Here is an 18,661-nt window from a genome sequence, read left to right as displayed (position 1 = left end):
ACTTCGGAAGACACTTCGATCGAATCGAGTGCAACGACGCACGAAGTTGACGCTGTACAAAACCCTGATAAGACCGGTATTCCTCTACGGGTTCGAGACAACAACGCTTCTCGCGGAGGACCTTTTTTTCCTCTATGTGGACTCATCACTGCGACCAGAGACTTTTTTGATCTATTGTGATATTGCCCAGGTGTTTTCTGTGCTCCGCACTTCATACTATTAGCAGTATCACTATTTAGGTGAATGATACGCTTTTTTTCATTTATATCCGTGCTTGTGTGTGAGAGTTTACCCTTCCGTTTCAAGCTTACTGCTTTACTATACAGAGCCTCTTTTCTATCCTACCAATATTGCCAAATAACAATTCCCTGAACTAAGGCTACACCTAACGTTCCGGAGGACCTAAACGCTCTTGGAGTTTTCGAACGGAAGGTGCTGCGGACTATCTATGGTGGAGTGCAGACGGACGACGGAGAATGGCGACGGCGTATGAACCATGAACTGCGCGCGCTGCTTGGAGAGAATCCCATTGCACACCTGGCGAAAGTCAATAGGTTGCGGTGGACCGGTCACGTCGTAAGGATGCCAGACGACAACCCTGTGAAATCACTTCTCTTCAGCAACCCTACCGGCACTAGAAATAGAGGGGCGCAGCGTGCACCATGGCTCGACCTGATCGAAGGAGACTTGCAGGTGGTGAGACGCCTGGGGAACTGGCGAAACACAGCCAAAACCGAGCAACATGGCGAAAAATTGTTGAAACAGCATGAGCCACCACGGAATCCGCCAGAACTCCGAATAACTTCAGAAGCCAGTAATCAACAAAATTGTTGGGAAGTGTGCTCTTGTGGGATGACTGAGTATTAACTCCAAACTGCCTCCAAAAATGCTGTCCTGTCCTCGAATCACGTTTTGGCTTTTATAACATAAATTAAACACCATCTTGTGAGTTTATTTCATATTATTTTATTTGAAAAATATAACAATTCATACACTTGTTCTTGCTGACTATTTTAGTCTATGTTTGCATGTTTTCATCTGTGTTTGTTGTGTTTTGCAGTCGGAAGCCAGCATGTTATGTTCTTGATGTTGCATTGATGGATTTTACTCTCCTTTAACTGCTGATCTTTTTTTTTCTGTTGTCAGAATCGAACAATTAAATGTAATTATTGTTTCATTCACTACATCTTTTCGTTTGTACCCCAAGCCGACCTTGTATGAGCCGAACGAATGGTTACGCAGATGTTTAACCTACTGTTATCTATCAAAAAGAAAAGTTCTCCGGTTTCCACGTATTTTTATTACGTTTGCTGCCGCTTTTCATGGCTTAGCCTGACTAAACTGCAACTAAAGACTGTGACACCAGCTGATGCTGTCGGTGAACGCAGTAAACAGAACTTGTACAGTGTACATGTACACTAATCTAACAGCGATTAAAATTAGTTTGGAAACACGTTGAAATGGTTGCCTAACTGCACGCTGCAATTTACCTCTATTCCCAAGCCTAATCGGTTAGGTACATTTGTAAATTTACTCGAGGAAGCCGGAAAGCGAGGCGGTTACAGCGTGCGGAGCTCTTTTACAACTTTTGAGCAGCTATACAACATCTTCCCATTTTTGTTGCGAGTGAAAAATAAACATGTTACGCTGTCTCCATCTATCTGCTATACAACAATCGCTACAGCATGTGCCAGAAGTGAGACAGTCGTTTAACATAGGTTATTCAGTGCAAGGACGCAATTTATATTATTACAACTGAACAGGTGTCATAACGGAACCTCTTAGAATTATGAATTAGGCCCCGGAAACGGGGTAGGAGTAAAAGTGTAAAAATGTCTCACCCTGTTTCGGGGGCAGTTATAACGATTACTGTTTTACTGTTGTGTGAGCTTTTTTACCTTTTTTTTGTTATTTATTATGCTTACGCCGTTTACATTTGCCATAAATCTCGGTTCAGTGGCGCAGCTCGATGGTTGCGGTTTTAATAAGTGACATATCTATAATATAATAGCTTACTTTGTCCAAATATTTCCGTGTGTGCCAGTGTTTTCTGTGGTTCTAGTGTTCAAGATTGTGTAGAAGTGTATTTTCATTAGGCTTTATCGTTATGTGTATAAGAAGGTAGCCCCCAGTAGGCTTTTGTTACACTACAGTAGAATGGTACCTTATTTTTTATTAGTAAAATAGCTAGTTTTTTTTTCTGCTTCCTATAAACTAACATATCTTAATATTATTTTAAAAGAGCATTTGTTTCGTTATCCATCTGTTGCTTTGAATCTCTTGTTTGATTTGATTTTTTTCGGGTATTCATTCTGTTTGATGTGCTTTTTTTGTTGATTTCGGTGAATTTTACACAGAAAATTGACTATAACTTTCTCTCGTCAGTGTGCATCGATTGGTTTGTGTTGATTCCTGGATTTTGGTGCAAGTGCTTTTACATTGAACCACCATTTGTAATTCGAAAAACTTTTCACCAAAGAGTAGGACTAAATTAAAGTGAATTTACTCTTGACACGTGCTAGAATAGAGTTTTATTAAACCTGCTGTCACGTGTTTCGTGCGCCATCTCAACTGTACTTAGGTGGTACCGTTCTTTACGCGAAGATGTCGCTATTTCTCAAGGGGCTTGTTGATTTCTCTTCTGCTTTCGGTTGTGTGTGTGTGTCAACCTACCCCTTTCGAAAAGTATTGTCAAAATCTATTGCTTATTTGTTTTTATTTTTTTTTATTTTTTACCTTTCCGTATTGTTTTTTTCATTGCAGTATTAAAAATATGTTCCATCGAAACAAGAGAAAAATCGACAGAAACTTGCCAGCGTAACTGTCCGTATGAAAGCATTATCCACTGTTTGGATACTGGGAAACTTCTTATATAATACTAGAAAAATTATGGTTCCTTTTGCTTATTGTCATGTTTTTATAATTTATCCGCTGCCGAAATTGTCAGCTTTAGTACTTTGAATTTCACACAGAAATCGGTTAACAAATGCACAATTCGAACTTAATCGTTTAAGTTTTGTCTGAATCCAAATGGCAGTCATGGTAGGCGTGCGTTTTCCTTCGCTGCTGGACGGATCGGACTGCGGATAAATGCGTCGAAAACAAAATACATGCGTGCGAGAGGCTCCAAGGAGAACAGCATCAGCCTCCAAACTCAAGTCTCTGTAGACGGTGATGAGCTTGAGGTGGTCGACGAGTTCGTGTATTTGGGGTCACTAATGACCGCCGACAATAACACCAGCAAAGAGATCCAGAGACGCATCCAGGCAGGAAATCGTGCCTACTTTTCACTTCGGAAGACACTTCGATCGAATCGAGTGCAACGACGCACGAAGTTGACGCTGTACAAAACCCTGATAAGACCGGTATTCCTCTACGGGTTCGAGACAACAACGCTTCTCGCGGAGGACCTTTTTTTCCTCTATGTGGACTCATCACTGCGACCAGAGACTTTTTTGATCTATTGTGATATTGCCCAGGTGTTTTCTGTGCTCCGCACTTCATACTATTAGCAGTATCACTATTTAGGTGAATGATACGCTTTTTTTCATTTATATCCGTGCTTGTGTGTGAGAGTTTACCCTTCCGTTTCAAGCTTACTGCTTTACTATACAGAGCCTCTTTTCTATCCTACCAATATTGCCAAATAACAATTCCCTGAACTAAGGCTACACCTAACGTTCCGGAGGACCTAAACGCTCTTGGAGTTTTCGAACGGAAGGTGCTGCGGACTATCTATGGTGGAGTGCAGACGGACGACGGAGAATGGCGACGGCGTATGAACCATGAACTGCGCGCGCTGCTTGGAGAGAATCCCATTGCACACCTGGCGAAAGTCAATAGGTTGCGGTGGACCGGTCACGTCGTAAGGATGCCAGACGACAACCCTGTGAAATCACTTCTCTTCAGCAACCCTACCGGCACTAGAAATAGAGGGGCGCAGCGTGCACCATGGCTCGACCTGATCGAAGGAGACTTGCAGGTGGTGAGACGCCTGGGGAACTGGCGAAACACAGCCAAAACCGAGCAACATGGCGACAAATTGTTGAAACAGCATGAGCCACCACGGAATCCGCCAGAACTCCGAATAACTTCAGAAGCCAGTAATCAACAAAATTGTTGGGAAGTGTGCTCTTGTGGGATGACTGAGTATTAACTCCAAACTGCCTCCAAAAATGCTGTCCTGTCCTCGAATCACGTTTTGGCTTTTATAACATAAATTAAACACCATCTTGTGAGTTTATTTCATATTATTTTATTTGAAAAATATAACAATTCATACACTTGTTCTTGCTGACTATTTTAGTCTATGTTTGCATGTTTTCATCTGTGTTTGTTGTGTTTTGCAGTCGGAAGCCAGCATGTTATGTTCTTGATGTTGCATTGATGGATTTTACTCTCCTTTAACTGCTGATCTTTTTTTTTCTGTTGTCAGAATCGAACAATTAAATGTAATTATTGTTTCATTCACTACATCTTTTCGTTTGTACCCCAAGCCGACCTTGTATGAGCCGAACGAATGGTTACGTAGATGTTTAACCTACTGTTATCTATCAAAAAGAAAAGTTCTCCGGTTTCCACATATTTTTATTACGTTTGCTGCCGCTTTTCATGGCTTAGCCTGACTAAACTGCAACTAAAGACTGTGACACCAGCTGATGCTGTCGGTGAACGCAGTAAACAGAACTTGTACAGTGTACATGTACACTAATCTAACAGCGATTAAAATTAGTTTGGAAACACGTTGAAATGGTTGCCTAACTGCACGCTGCAATTTACCTCTATTCCCAAGCCTAATCGGTTAGGTACATTTGTAAATTTACTCGAGGAAGCCGGAAAGCGAGGCGGTTACAGCGTGCGGAGCTCTTTTACAACTTTTGAGCAGCTATACAACATCTTCCCATTTTTGTTGCGAGTGAAAAATAAACATGTTACGCTGTCTCCATCTATCTGCTATACAACAATCGCTACAGCATGTGCCAGAAGTGAGACAGTCGTTTAACATAGGTTATTCAGTGCAAGGACGCAATTTATATTATTACAACTGAACAGGTGTCATAACGGAACCTCTTAGAATTATGAATTAGGCCCCGGAAACGGGGTAGGAGTAAAAGTGTAAAAATGTCTCACCCTGTTTCGGGGGCAGTTATAACGATTACTGTTTTACTGTTGTGTGAGCTTTTTTACCTTTTTTTTGTTATTTATTATGCTTACGCCGTTTACATTTGCCATAAATCTCGGTTCAGTGGCGCAGCTCGATGGTTGCGGTTTTAATAAGTGACATATCTATAATATAATAGCTTACTTTGTCCAAATATTTCCGTGTGTGCCAGTGTTTTGTGTGGTTCTAGTGTTCAAGATTGTGTAGAAGTGTATTTTCATTAGGCTTTATCGTTATGTGTATAAGAAGGTAGCCCCCAGTAGGCTTTTGTTACACTACAGTAGAATGGTACCTTATTTTTTATTAGTAAAATAGCTAGTTTTTTTTTTTCTGCTTCCTATAAACTAACATATCTTAATATTATTTTAAAAGAGCATTTGTTTCGTTATCCATCTGTTGCTTTGAATCTCTTGTTTGATTTGATTTTTTTCGGGTATTCATTCTGTTTGATGTGCTTTTTTTGTTGATTTCGGTGAATTTTACACAGAAAATTGACTATAACTTTCTCTCGTCAGTGTGCATCGATTGGTTTGTGTTGATTCCTGGATTTTGGTGCAAGTGCTTTTACATTGAACCACCATTTGTAATTCGAAAAACTTTTCACCAAAGAGTAGGACTAAATTAAAGTGAATTTACTCTTGACACGTGCTAGAATAGAGTTTTATTAAACCTGCTGTCACGTGTTTCGTGCGCCATCTCAACTGTACTTAGGTGGTACCGTTCTTTACGCGAAGATGTCGCTATTTCTCAAGGGGCTTGTTGATTTCTCTTCTGCTTTCGGTTGTGTGTGTGTGTCAACCTACCCCTTTCGAAAAGTATTGTCAAAATCTATTGCTTATTTGTTTTTATTTTTTTTTATTTTTTACCTTTCCGTATTGTTTTTTTCATTGCAGTATTAAAAATATGTTCCATCGAAACAAGAGAAAAATCGACAGAAACTTGCCAGCGTAACTGTCCGTATGAAAGCATTATCCACTGTTTGGATACTGGGAAACTTCTTATATAATACTAGAAAAATTATGGTTCCTTTTGCTTATTGTCATGTTTTTATAATTTATCCGCTGCCGAAATTGTCAGCTTTAGTACTTTGAATTTCACACAGAAATCGGTTAACAAATGCACAATTCGAACTTAATCGTTTAAGTTTTGTCTGAATCCAAATGGCAGTCATGGTAGGCGTGCGTTTTCCTTCGCTGCTTTTTTTGTCATTTTATTTGGGACTACGTCATGACGTGTAGGATATGGTATAACAGTTTGATCAAAAAGTAAGCGTGGGGAGAAGAAAGATTTACATTGTAGGGATCGAGATGAAATGTCATTTGACAAGAGCTATTAACTTTTTTGTGTTTGTTTACATTTCTAAAAAGTGTACGGAAATTTTGGGTGCATGTATTTTCAGAGCAAGTTTCGATTCAAATCAAACCAAACAATATTGGATTAGATTCAGTGTTCTACGATTCAGATTTTTGACATATCGTTACACCATCTCTCTACACACCGTGGAACTACGTTAGAGATTTTTGCGCAAATATGTTTTTTTTATTAGTTAACGGCTGTGAGGGTGGTTTGTTGATTAAGTTTTGGTTTTGGATGTGTTGATAGTTTTTGCTTACTATGTGCAAATTGACTCTGACGACGCGTGCATCTATTGATCGGGCTACGAAAATGACTGTCAATCGGTTATACACACAAAATGCTGTTATGCCAGACCAGGCGTTCCAATTAGTTTACCGTGTACGTCCTGCTGGCAAAACACTGACTGAAAGTAACATCGATGATTTAACCCTGCCTTTGCAAACCGGGAATATCATGTCGATTCTGTTGGTTGTTTTTGTCAACGTTTCATTTTGATATGTTAGTAAATATAAGTTTGGTTATCCTTTTAGCTTTGTTTATAGGGTTTAACTCAGTATGATTTTGTTACTTTAACTATATAAATTTCATTACCACTTTAGTTTATAATAAATATATATTGTCATTTTTTGTCCATATCTTGCGTCTATTCATTGGATTTAAGTCGAAGGATGTTTGACGTCATGATCCTTCACTCTTCATTCCGGAAGCTTAGTTGGCTTCGGTTGTTTCACTGAATCGGGCTGTTATTATTAGACCAGTAGTTTCTATTTACTTTTATGCTAGATAATAGAGAACCTAGCGTTTCTTTGTGCGGCTGTCACTGGTGTTTGTGAGATTTTTGATTTACTTTCTTCTTGGTTGCGATTGCCTCTCACTTCAGCCGACAAAAATTAATCAAAATTACTCTTTCCGCATCCCGTTGATCATTTTGTCGCAGCTGTTCGCTCGTCACAATCGATTATTCCCTAGAGCGATTTCGGTCGTAACAACTCGGTTGAAGAAATCCGATACATTGCTGCTCGTTTGCCACTTGGGTAGAGGAGCTTCAATCGGAAGAAAGAGCAGCATTTTTTTCTGTTACACCCTCCCCCTTCCGCTTATACCGCATTGATGCTAGTCTGTCTTGAAATTGTCGTCGTTTTTTCACTATTGTGCTGCATTTGATCATAGTTCGAAGCAGCCATCATTTTCCGATAACCCATTGTGCCATCGAAGTACGCTCAGATCTTTTCGAAAGCTATGTTGGAAAGCGAACGAAAAGAATATGATGGAAAATTGCTGGTGCCATTTCTCTTTTTTTCACGTTTCGCAGTAAGTGGGGTTGAATTTCCTCTTTTTGTCTCGTGGGATAGTTTTGTGCATTCGAGCGGCTGAGGTGAGTTTAATCTAGTTTCCGTCTAGCTGTTTCACCTGAATGAAGGTACCGTGTGCAGACTCTTTATTGTCATTTCGTTCTGTGTTCACTTTGTACCAATCGGACAAGCGAAAGTTTATTGTGACAGCACGCGATAGACGGTGAGTGTGGTTTTTAGTTTCTATCACATGAAAAACCAAAGTTTGAATGTGAAAGAAATATAAAAGCGAAAGTTAGTTGTTTTTTTTTTCTCTAGAAACTATTCTAGAAAGATCAGCTGCCTTATACGCGATTTGGCTGAAGAGCTGTACGCCCTTCAAAGACCATGATCGCAGGGAGTAATATTCGTGGTTTTTTGTTTGTTTGTTTTTTTGTTTTCATTCGGCTGGGAATTTTGTTTTCATCGGGTAGAGTTTACGACTGTTGTTTGCTTAAGGCATCGGTTGGTGATTCAGTAGATTGTTACTGCCGGTGTTGTCATTGCTGTTGCTGCTGGATATGGCTGCATTGCTGTTGCTACTACTGTTCGGCCGACGCTTTGGTGGAGATCCCAGACGACGATCGGTGATCGCTACAAACGGAAGTCGTTGACGTTTGAGCCGTCCGTAGCCACCACCAACTGGTTGCGGGGACGCCACCCGATGATACGCGAACTGGCCGGCACGAGAGGACATTTTGTACGGATGGTTGGGGTCGACGCTGGTCGTTGGGTGCCCATACTGGTGATCATTGTCTATGTGTTTTTTGTCGTAGATAATATGTATTGCTTCGCCTGGCAGAGAGTTGGAGTGGGCTGTGGATGATTGAATTGTTTCTTGTATGTAGTTCCGTTGTAGACCGAGATTGTTTTGGTTGGGACGCTGCTGCTCGAAGAGGTCCTCTTCCATCCAGTGAGGATTTTTTCTACGGTGGTACTTTCTTTCGTGATGACGTTGACTATAATCGGAAAGTGGGGCGATTGTGCCCTCTAGCAGATCAATTAACTGTTTATTTCTGCGGTTGTACTTTTTAATGTAGGGTGGTACGTTGTCCTGCTGTTGCTCTTTGTTGAGAGAGTTCATAACTTTGTCAAAGTGTGGCCATTGTTCGCGGCTTGTGTAGCCATCAAGATGTGCTTTAATGTCGTCCTTGGTTTCCAGTTTATTGGAGCTGTCGAAATAACGTATTTTCCCCTGGTAGTCAGCTTTCAACTGCTGTTCGTGCAGCTGCTTCCAGCGGTCGCGTTCCCGTTCCAACATCTTCTGCCGGTAGTATTGATGGTGATGATGCTGCTGATAAACGGGATGGTAGTATCCGCTTCTGTGATGATGGCTATGTTTGAAATTTTTGTGCTTCTTGTATAGCTTCAATCGATAGGATTTAGCCTTTTTCTGCATCTGCTCGAAGATATCATCATCATTCACTTCCTCTGCCTCCCCGGTTGAATCTTTGTCATCCGGCTTCGGTGTTGATAAGCCGTTATCTGCAACAGAGAAAAAGACATGCGGCAATGCAGTAAACGTTCAACCAAACGGCGGCATAGTCGTGCACATAAGAGGGGTTTCGGGATTAAAACAAAAAAAAACCACCAAAAACAGATACAATTCAGTATTATTAATTAAACACAACTTAACATAGGCAAAACATTTAGACTGTATTAAAATGTTCAATATACCTATTGAATATTGAACAAAAATTTATTCACCTAGCGGTGAAAAATTTTTCGTTTTGGTTGATTTAAATAAAATAGTTGTTGGGGCCATCATACTGGCAACCACACGTGATCCACAAACACGATAAGTTTTATCTCCCACTTACACCCCCGTATAGCCTTATCACTATTTCACTTGATCCCGATCGTTATCGTAGGTAGAATTCGGGTACGATCGGCTTATTGAACTCACCACTAAGACTTACTATCGTCCAGTATAGCAAGAAATAGTCAGTAGCGAATAAACCTTACACGAAACCAGTTCACTTTTTATCATTGTGCCTAATAGAATAGTCGGAACTATATTTCGTTTTCTAAGTTAAAACTTGTTGTAGTATTTTATCCACCGAAAGTCAGCACGGCTTCACATATTCGGCGCGTGTGATATTATACTGCCAGATCGGCAGAATTGGCGCAATACGCGCAATCGGAGATAGTGCGAAATAGTGATCAAGACACGGCTAGATCCCTGAATTAGCCGGCTCTTCCCTTCCACGGTCCTCCAGGTAGTTTCTCGAACATTTTTTGGTCCTTCGAGCCGGATTGTGTGGACCGGAGGACCGTTGGAAGGTGTGCCACGTGTTGGTACAGTGAACTATAGTGAACAATAGAACAACAGTAGTAAAAGTGAACATTCGCCATCGTGGAAAGAGTGGCTTCAGCGGTTGGACCCGCCATTATGGAATTGGTCGCCATCGCGATTGATAGCGTCAGCACGTGGAAGTCCCGGTAGTCAGCCGGAAATTCGCGGCACGTTGGAGCAGATTTCATCATAATTTCTACGGCGGCGGCGATTAACGATTGGATCCCGACGAAATTAACGAAATTTGGAGAATAAACGGGGAAGTACTTTGCATGAAAAGCATGTGGTGTATGATTGATTATCTACTATATAAAAATGGAATTCCGTAACGCTTGATCTTATTGATATTATTCCCTCCGTCTCTGTGGTGTACAGTAATCATCATCATTTGAAATCGTCCTAAATCAGAAAAATAAGCGGTGACATAAAGGTTTTTTAACCGGAAAATGTTCGCTGATGTTCAGGAAAGACATTTGGTGAAAAATAATTAGTATCTGATTACTACAATTTGAGATATTATTCACAAAACTACGTAAAACATGCAAAATTATGACTTTTCAAGCTGAATTTGCCACTAAATCAAAATTCAAAGCGATGACATGAGATCCTTTTTTCATTAAAATGTTTGTTAATGTTCAGGAAAGACATTCAAGGAAAAATAATTAATAGCTAATTACTAAAACTTGAAATATTATTCACAAAACTACGTAAGACATGCAAAATTGTGACTTTTTATGCTCAATTCGTCTCCAAATCAAAACTCAAAGAGAAGACATGTGATTTTTTTTTTCATTAAAAAGTTCGTTGATGTTCAAGAAAAACATTCGAGTAAAAATAACAGGTATTTGATTACTACAATTCGAGATAATAATCACAAAACTACGTGAAACATGCGAAAACATGACTTTTCATACTGAATTTGCCTCTAAATCAAAATTCGAATCTATGATCTGTGATTTTTTTTAAGATGAAATTAAGTAAAAATAAATAAAATTAAGTACCTGATCATTTGAAATTTAAATAATTTTAATAAATCTACGTGAAAAATGCAAAACCAAGATTTTTAGGCTTAATTTGTCTCTAAAACAAAATTCAAAGCGATGACATGTGATTTTTTTCAATGAAATGTTCGTTCATGTTCAGGAATGACATTTGAGAAGAAATGTTAGGTATCTGATTACTGAAAATGTAGATATTATTCACAAAACTAAGTAAAACGTGCAAAATCATGAATATTTAGGCTCAATTTGTCTGCAAATTAAAATTCAAAGCTATGATATGTGATTGTTTTCCAATAAAATGTTAGTTAATGTTCAGGAAAGACATTTGAGAAAAAATAACACGTATCTTATTGCTAAAAGCTGACATATTACTCAAAAAACTACGTATGTTCGAAGCATTTTTAAAGATGATTTTCTGCATGCAAGGAAACACCTTAAAATTCTCTCTGTGATTTTTTTTGAAAAACATATAATACATGCAAAACTTTGACTTTTTAAGCATAAGCTCAAGTCGCATCTAGATAAAAATTCAAAACGATGACATGTGATTTTTCTTTCAATAAAATTTTCGTTGTTTCTTCAATATTTCCAAATATTTTTTTTGAAGAAAAATCTATGTTTGAATCAGTGCGAGTCGAGCATAAAAAATTTACATTTCTGATGTATTCGTAGATTTGTGAATAGTAACACATTACGGGATTCGATTTACTTTTCTACCTTTACCCAAACTAGATCTTGGAACATTTAGCTGGAGGAAAGGTCCCATTTGATTGGTTTGAACATAGATTAAGAGGCGACTTAAGCATTGAAAGTCATTTTTTATTTTCTATATAGTTTTGTGGATTAAAGCACAATTGTTAGTTATCAGAAAACCTTCACTTCTTCTCAGACGTGTTCCTTGGACACCAACAAACATTTTCGTTTTGAAAAAAATCACAAGCATCTCTTGAGATTTCATTATAGAGGAGAAATAAGCATGAATGGTCATGCTCAATTCTTCTTACTTACTCGAATTTCCTAAAAAGAGGTTTTACTGTAAACGATTGTCAAATAGCCTGAATATCACCCAGTATAGGAATATTCGAAACTGGGATGACTCCACACAACATTATCCAAAACGGCGGCTTCCGGCTTAAGAAAAATAACCTAAAGTGGTATTTGGCCAACCATTTCAATGATTCCGAAAGTGGAACTTCATACGTCGTTTGGAAATCCGATATGGCGACTTCCAGTTTATGTGTGTTCTGTTCTCAAAATATTGTATTTTAAGTTTTTAAGTATTTTAAGTAAGTTGTGCTAAAGCAGTAATGAATTATAAAAAATGATTCTTGAATTTAAAACCTTTGATCCCGAGCATCGCCGGGAACGTTCAACTAGTTAAATATAAGAATAAAATTGGTTGATATATTTCTTTGATTGCATGCGATATATGGGTCCCTGAGTTCGATTGACGATTGGTCATGGTTTCCGCTGATTCTCCGTGATTGTGTTTCGCTTGGTTGGTTCCCCTCGCTGGGTCAATTTTCCGATTTGGTCTGTCTCTGTCAAACGCGGACGTAAGAAACCGCGACGTTGTCAAGGTGAAAGAAAGTGATCTTTAAGATATAAATTTAATCAAAATTCGTAGAATTTATAAACATTGACTGCAGTGAAAAGTGGTTGAAAATCAATTAAAATAATTGGATAATAAAGTGGTTCGAGAGTGATTAAAAATAATAATGTCTGGTGACCTGAAGGATCTCAAGTCGCAGCAACGGCAGATTCGGAGTACATTCGATGGTGTGAAGCAGTTCATTCAGAAATTCAAACGAGAGAAGCATGAGTCTCAGATAGAAACCAGGTTGGAGATGTTGGAAGCTGCCATGAAGAAACTATATTCCGTTCGACGCAAGATGGACATTTTGCTGGAAGAAGGGGATGAGAGAGATAGCGCTGACTCAAAAGAAGCTCCAGAGAGTCTTCAAGCTCGACTTACCATGCTCGCTGAAAAGCGGGATGCGGAAAGTGTTGCCATCATACAGGCAGCCGAAGATAACTATTGCGAATTAAAATCGGCATTGCAACTTCTTGTAGCTAAACCGGTGGGAGAGACACTCATTCAACAACCTCCCGCATTAGCACCGGCTGTGCAAGGTGCCTCGTCGAAGGTGAAGCTGCCAGAAATTAAACTGCCTACGTTTGGTGGCCGAATTCGTGAGTGGGTCACGTTTCGGGATATGTTTCAGAGTCTCATACATCGCAACGATCAGCTGACCGACATAGATAAATTTACATATCTTCGCTCGTCTCTTGTGGGTGAAGCTCTTCAAGAAATCGGAACAATTGAGATATCAGCTGCGAATTATCAAATTGCTTGGGATCTCCTTCAGAAACGCTTCGAGAACAAAAAGCTTATCGTTAAAGCCCATTTAGATGCTTTATTTGCTGAGGAGCCGATTAAAAGAGAGAGCTACGATGCTCTGAGTCATCTCATTAGTGAGTACGGTCGAAACTTACAAATGCTGAATAAGATTGGCGAAGATACATCGAACTGGGGTACGATACTCGTATATATGATTTGCTGTCGGCTAGACTCAGCAACCTTACGACATTGGGAGTCTCATCACAGTTCGAAGGAGGTTCCCACTTACGATGAACTGATCGAGTTTTTGCGAAACCAGTGTAGCGTCCTGCAATCTATTGCACCGACAAAACCCCAATTTGAGATTAGACGATCCAAACATACGGTTTGCCACACTCAAACATCAGTGGAATCTAATGGTCGTTGTCCATTTTGTGGAGATGGTATGCACTCAGCATTTAAATGTCAACGGTTCCTGAAATTGAAGGTGGCGGAACGGTACGAGAAGGTGAAGCGTTGCGGTTTATGTTTAAATTGTTTGTCTCCATCGCACTTGGTTCGGTTCTGCACAAAGGGTTTCTGTAACCACTGCAAGCAGAAACATCGCACGCTTCTACACAATGGACCAACAAACGGTGGAGCAATGACAACGTCATCGTCGATGAGCAATTCGAACGTCTCTAACGCGCAGAGCAGACCGCCAACCGCGAACACTTCACACATGCAGACACAGCACCAGACCACATCCACACCCTTCACGAATTCACTCCCAATCGCACACACAAACATGCAATGCACCAACCACCCACCACATATTGCAAAGCGTACACCCGTAGATTACAGCAATGCTTTATCCGTAAATATTTACACGCCATCTCGTCAAGTTTTATTATCAACCGCTGTAGTGCGTGTTTTAGATTCTTATGGCAATGTTCAATTTGCTCGAGCATTGTTGGACTCTTGTTCGGAGTACTGTTTCATAACCACGAGCCTATACCAAAAACTTAAGCTGGCAGAGGCAGCCAGTTACTTATCCGTAGCCGGAGAAGGGGTTCAGTGGTCAAATCGACGAAAGTAGTAGAAGCTGTAATTGCGCCAAGATCGGCGAGCATTTCTACGTACAACGAAACTGTTCGCCTGCATGTACTGTCGAAACTTACTTCTGTACTCCCGATACAACCTGTCAACATACAGCAGTTGGCCATTCCAAATGATGTTACGCTCGCGGATCCTTGCTTCAATAAGCCTGGTCCAATCGACATGATCATCGGTGCAGAACTATATTACGATTTGCTAGTCGACGGAAGGATGAAGTTGTCGGAAGATGGACCCACACTGCAGCAAACCGTGTTTGGCTGGGTAGTTTCTGGACGAGTTCCTGGTAGGCCAGTTAGCGGTGCTAAGACCCATTCTCATTCGTGCGCTACGGCCGACATTCGCGACTTATTAGCACGATTCTGGGAATTTGAGTCCTGTCACAGCAAAAGCACGTACTCTCCGGAGGAATCGGCGTGCGAAGATTTATTTGCCCGAACAACAACACGGGATGAAGATGGGAAATATGTGGTGACCCTTCCAAAAAAGGACTATCTCCTGAAGCAGCTTGGAGAATCCAAATCAATAGCACTGAAGCGTTTCCTAGGGCTAGAGAAACGATTCGAGTTAAAGCCAGAATGGAAGGCTCAGTATAAGGACTTTATTGACGAATATTTGAAGCTGGGACACATGAGACCTGCCTCAGAGGAAGCCGAACCCTCCCCAGCATATAATCTGCCACACCACGCGGTTATCAAACCCGATAGTTTCACAACCAAGTTGAGGGTCGTTTTTGATGCCTCCTGCAAAACCTCTACTGGTATTTCATTGAATGACGCACTGATGGTTGGGCCAGTAGTGCAGGAGGATTTGCTGTCAATTTCGATTCGTTTTCGCTTCCACCGAATCGCTGTAGTAGCAGATGTGGAAAAAATGTACCGCATGGTGAAGGTACACCCACACGATCAACACTTGCAACGCATTTTGTGGCGCAATACCCCCGATGAGCCGATTGGGACGTACGAGCCAACTACGGTCACTTATGGAACCGCTTCCGCACCGTACTTAGCAACTAGATGTTTGGCGCAGTTGGGCAGTGAAGGAGCAGCTACGCATCAGCGAGCGGCGAAGGCATTAGAAGAGGACTTTTACGTCGACGACATGTTGACCGGCACAGACAGTATTGAAGACGGCAAACTCTTGATTCGCGAAATGAGAGAATTGACAGACTCAAGAGGATTCAGCTTGCGGAAGTGGGCTTCTAATGAACGTGGGTTGTTGGCCGAGCTTCCAAATCATTTGCTTGACGAACGAATCATGCTGGAGCTAGATTCGTCCAGCTCTCACGTAAAAACCTTGGGATTGCTCTGGGAACCGAGGTCTGATAGTTTCCTGTTTCGTTCTCCCAACTGGAACAGCAACCCCCCAATCACAAAACGAATAGTTTTGGCTGACGCTGCCCGGCTGTTTGACCCTCTTGGTCTGATTGCTCCAGTCGTCGTGCAGGCCAAAATATTCTTGCAGCAACTTCGGAAACAAAAAACTGATTGGGACGACCCGTTGAGCGAAGACTTACAGAATTACTGGCTAGAATACCGCAAAAATTTGATGACGCTCGATTCCTTCTCCATACCTCGTTGTACCGGATATAGCCTTACGAAGACGGAGTTGGAAATTCATGGCTTTTGTGATGCATCGGAAGCCGCTTATGGAGCATGTATCTATCTCAGAAGCACATCGGTTGACGGAACAATAACGACTCGCCTCGTCACGTCAAAATCAAAGGTTGCTCCGCTAGAAGACTTAAGCCGAAAAAAGAAGAAGCAATCCATCCCGAGATTGGAATTGTCGTCAGCTCTAATTTTGAGTCACCTATACGAGAAGATTTGTAACAGCATTCAATCACCGATCACGTCATATTTTTGGACGGACTCCATGATAGTGAAATGTTGGCTCGCCTCACTCCCGTCTCGATGGCAAATCTTCGTAGCAAATCGAGTCTCGGAGATTAAGCACATAACTAAAAACGGTATTTGGAATCACGTCTCTGGGGCAGAAAACCCAGCAGACATCATTTCACGGGGAATGACACCCGCTCAGCTTCTGTATCAACCGCTATGGTTTGAAGGTCCGAAATGGCTTTCTTACGATCGGTCTGCTTGGCCAAAAGGGTCAGATATGTTACCAGATGTAGATGCTACGATCCTTGAAGAGAAATCGGTGATATCGTTAACAGCGTGCGTGAGACCCACAAATGAATTGTTCTCTCTACGATCGTCTTTTCACAATCTGGTTCATCTAACTGCGTGGAGTAGTCGGTTCGCGTATAACGCTAAGCGCTGCAATCGGGCAAGCAGACGGAGCAGACCATTATCGATTGCAGAATGTAACGACGCAATAACGATTTTAGTTCGATTGGCACAGCAGGAAAGCTTTCTGGAAGAAATTTCAGATCTCTCCAAAAGTCGACAAGTTCGATCATCATCCGTTCTTCTCGCACATGATCCACAATTGATAGAAGGTATATTGCGTATTGGAGGGCGACTTGCCAATGCTCCGATTTCGGACACTCGGAAGCATCCTATGATTCTACACCATAAGCATGTACTCACCAGAATAATTTTTGACCATTATCATCGCAAACTTTTCCACGCTGGCCAGCAATTGCTTATAGCCTCTGTCCGAGAGAAGAGGCCTACTCGAGCTCGCGACATCGCACGCAAAGTAATTCACGAGTGTGTGCAATGCTTTCGAGCCAAACCCAAACTGCATGAACAAATAATGGCAGATTTACCATCCGTTCGTGTCACACCGGCAGCTGTTTTCTTGAACGTTGGGGTAGATCTGTGCGGTCCATTTTACATGCGGTATCCAGTTCGGCGCAGCGTTCCTGTTGAATGCTTCATTGCAATTTTTGTCTGTCTCGTAACCAAGGCTATTCATATAGAGATAGTAGCAGATTTATCCACTCAGACATTTTTGGCAGCATTTCGGAGATTCGTGGCGATCAGGGGCAAACCATCTCTGGTGATGTGCGACAACGCTACTAATTTTGTTGGAGCGGACCGCGAGCTCAAAGAGCTCCGTCAACAACTTAATGATCAACAATTTCAATATGAAGTGATAGCAGCAGCAAAAGATGATGATATCGAATTCAAGTTTATACCGGCTCGCTCCCCCAACTTTGGTGGGTTGTGGGAGGCGGCGGTAAAATCTTTCAAAGGTCATTTTCGACGAACGATCGGCAACAATCCGCTAACGTACGACGAGCTTAACACCACTATTCACCAAGTAGCAGCTATTTTAAATTCGCAACCATTAACTCCACTTAGTAACGACCCACACGACTACACCGCACTTACACCAGGGCATTTTTTGGTCGGTAGACCACTAACAGCTATACCGGAACCTAATCTAATAGACATTCCGGAAAATCGGCTGTCAAGTTGGCAACGAAGTCAGGTATACGTGCAGCGACTTTGGAAAAGGTGGAAAACGGAGTATCTGTCTAATCTGCAAGGTAGAACTAAATAGACCAAGAAGCGAGACAACATACAAATTGGTACGATGGTGATTGTCAAGGAGGACAATCTTCCTCCTCAGAAATGGCGATTAGGTCGCGTAGCGAAGGTTTTCTACGGCACCGATGGCAATATCCGTGTCGTGACAGTCCGAACCAAGGACGGACTGTTCACTAGGGGCATAGCAAAAATCTGCGTGCTGCCTGTTCTAGACAACAGTCAATCTTCTCAAGGAGAGAATTAATTCACTCCCAACGAGGTGCTTCGGCGCCGCGGGGGCCTCTAAACAGAGCGCTCCCGCAGTCCAGTTAAGTTATTTGTTTATAATGAATTTCAAAAAAGCCTAAGGAATGTTTTATCCCCCATAGTCATCATCGTGTGCGTCCCCTTTGAGGACGCAATTCGGAAACGCTCATCGGAGTCGTCTAGCTCATCATAGATCCCTTTCGTCAATCACTTGGTTTTGGTCTTCGGTTACTGCATGTCCACGGTTTAGGTGTATGGTCCTAGTCAGGAAAAGAGCATGTTTTCGTTTTTCGAGCATCCCACCATAGTCTCATCACAAAATATCATCCATTCATCGTAGAGCTGCGTCATCCATTTAGCAACTTCACCAAGC

At 41.3% G+C, this 18,661-nt stretch overlaps 1 protein-coding gene across 1 annotated transcript in view; it reads right to left on the bottom strand.

Annotated features, from left to right (window-relative positions):
- Positions 1-943: 943 nt before the first annotated feature.
- LOC129721216 (uncharacterized) overlaps positions 944-18,661 on the bottom strand; it is a 204,991-nt gene continuing 187,273 nt past the window's right edge. The window contains exon 4 of the mRNA XM_055673525.1: positions 944-9,333. Coding sequence (XP_055529500.1) covers positions 8,303-9,333 — 1,031 coding nt within the window. The 3' untranslated portion in view covers positions 944-8,302. The remainder of the gene's footprint in view (positions 9,334-18,661) is intronic.

The sequence above is a fragment of the Wyeomyia smithii genome, chromosome 1, assembly GCF_029784165.1.
Source record: "Wyeomyia smithii strain HCP4-BCI-WySm-NY-G18 chromosome 1, ASM2978416v1, whole genome shotgun sequence".
NCBI lineage: Eukaryota > Metazoa > Arthropoda > Insecta > Diptera > Culicidae > Wyeomyia > Wyeomyia smithii.
This window is presented reverse-complemented; position numbering and strand designations above follow the sequence as displayed.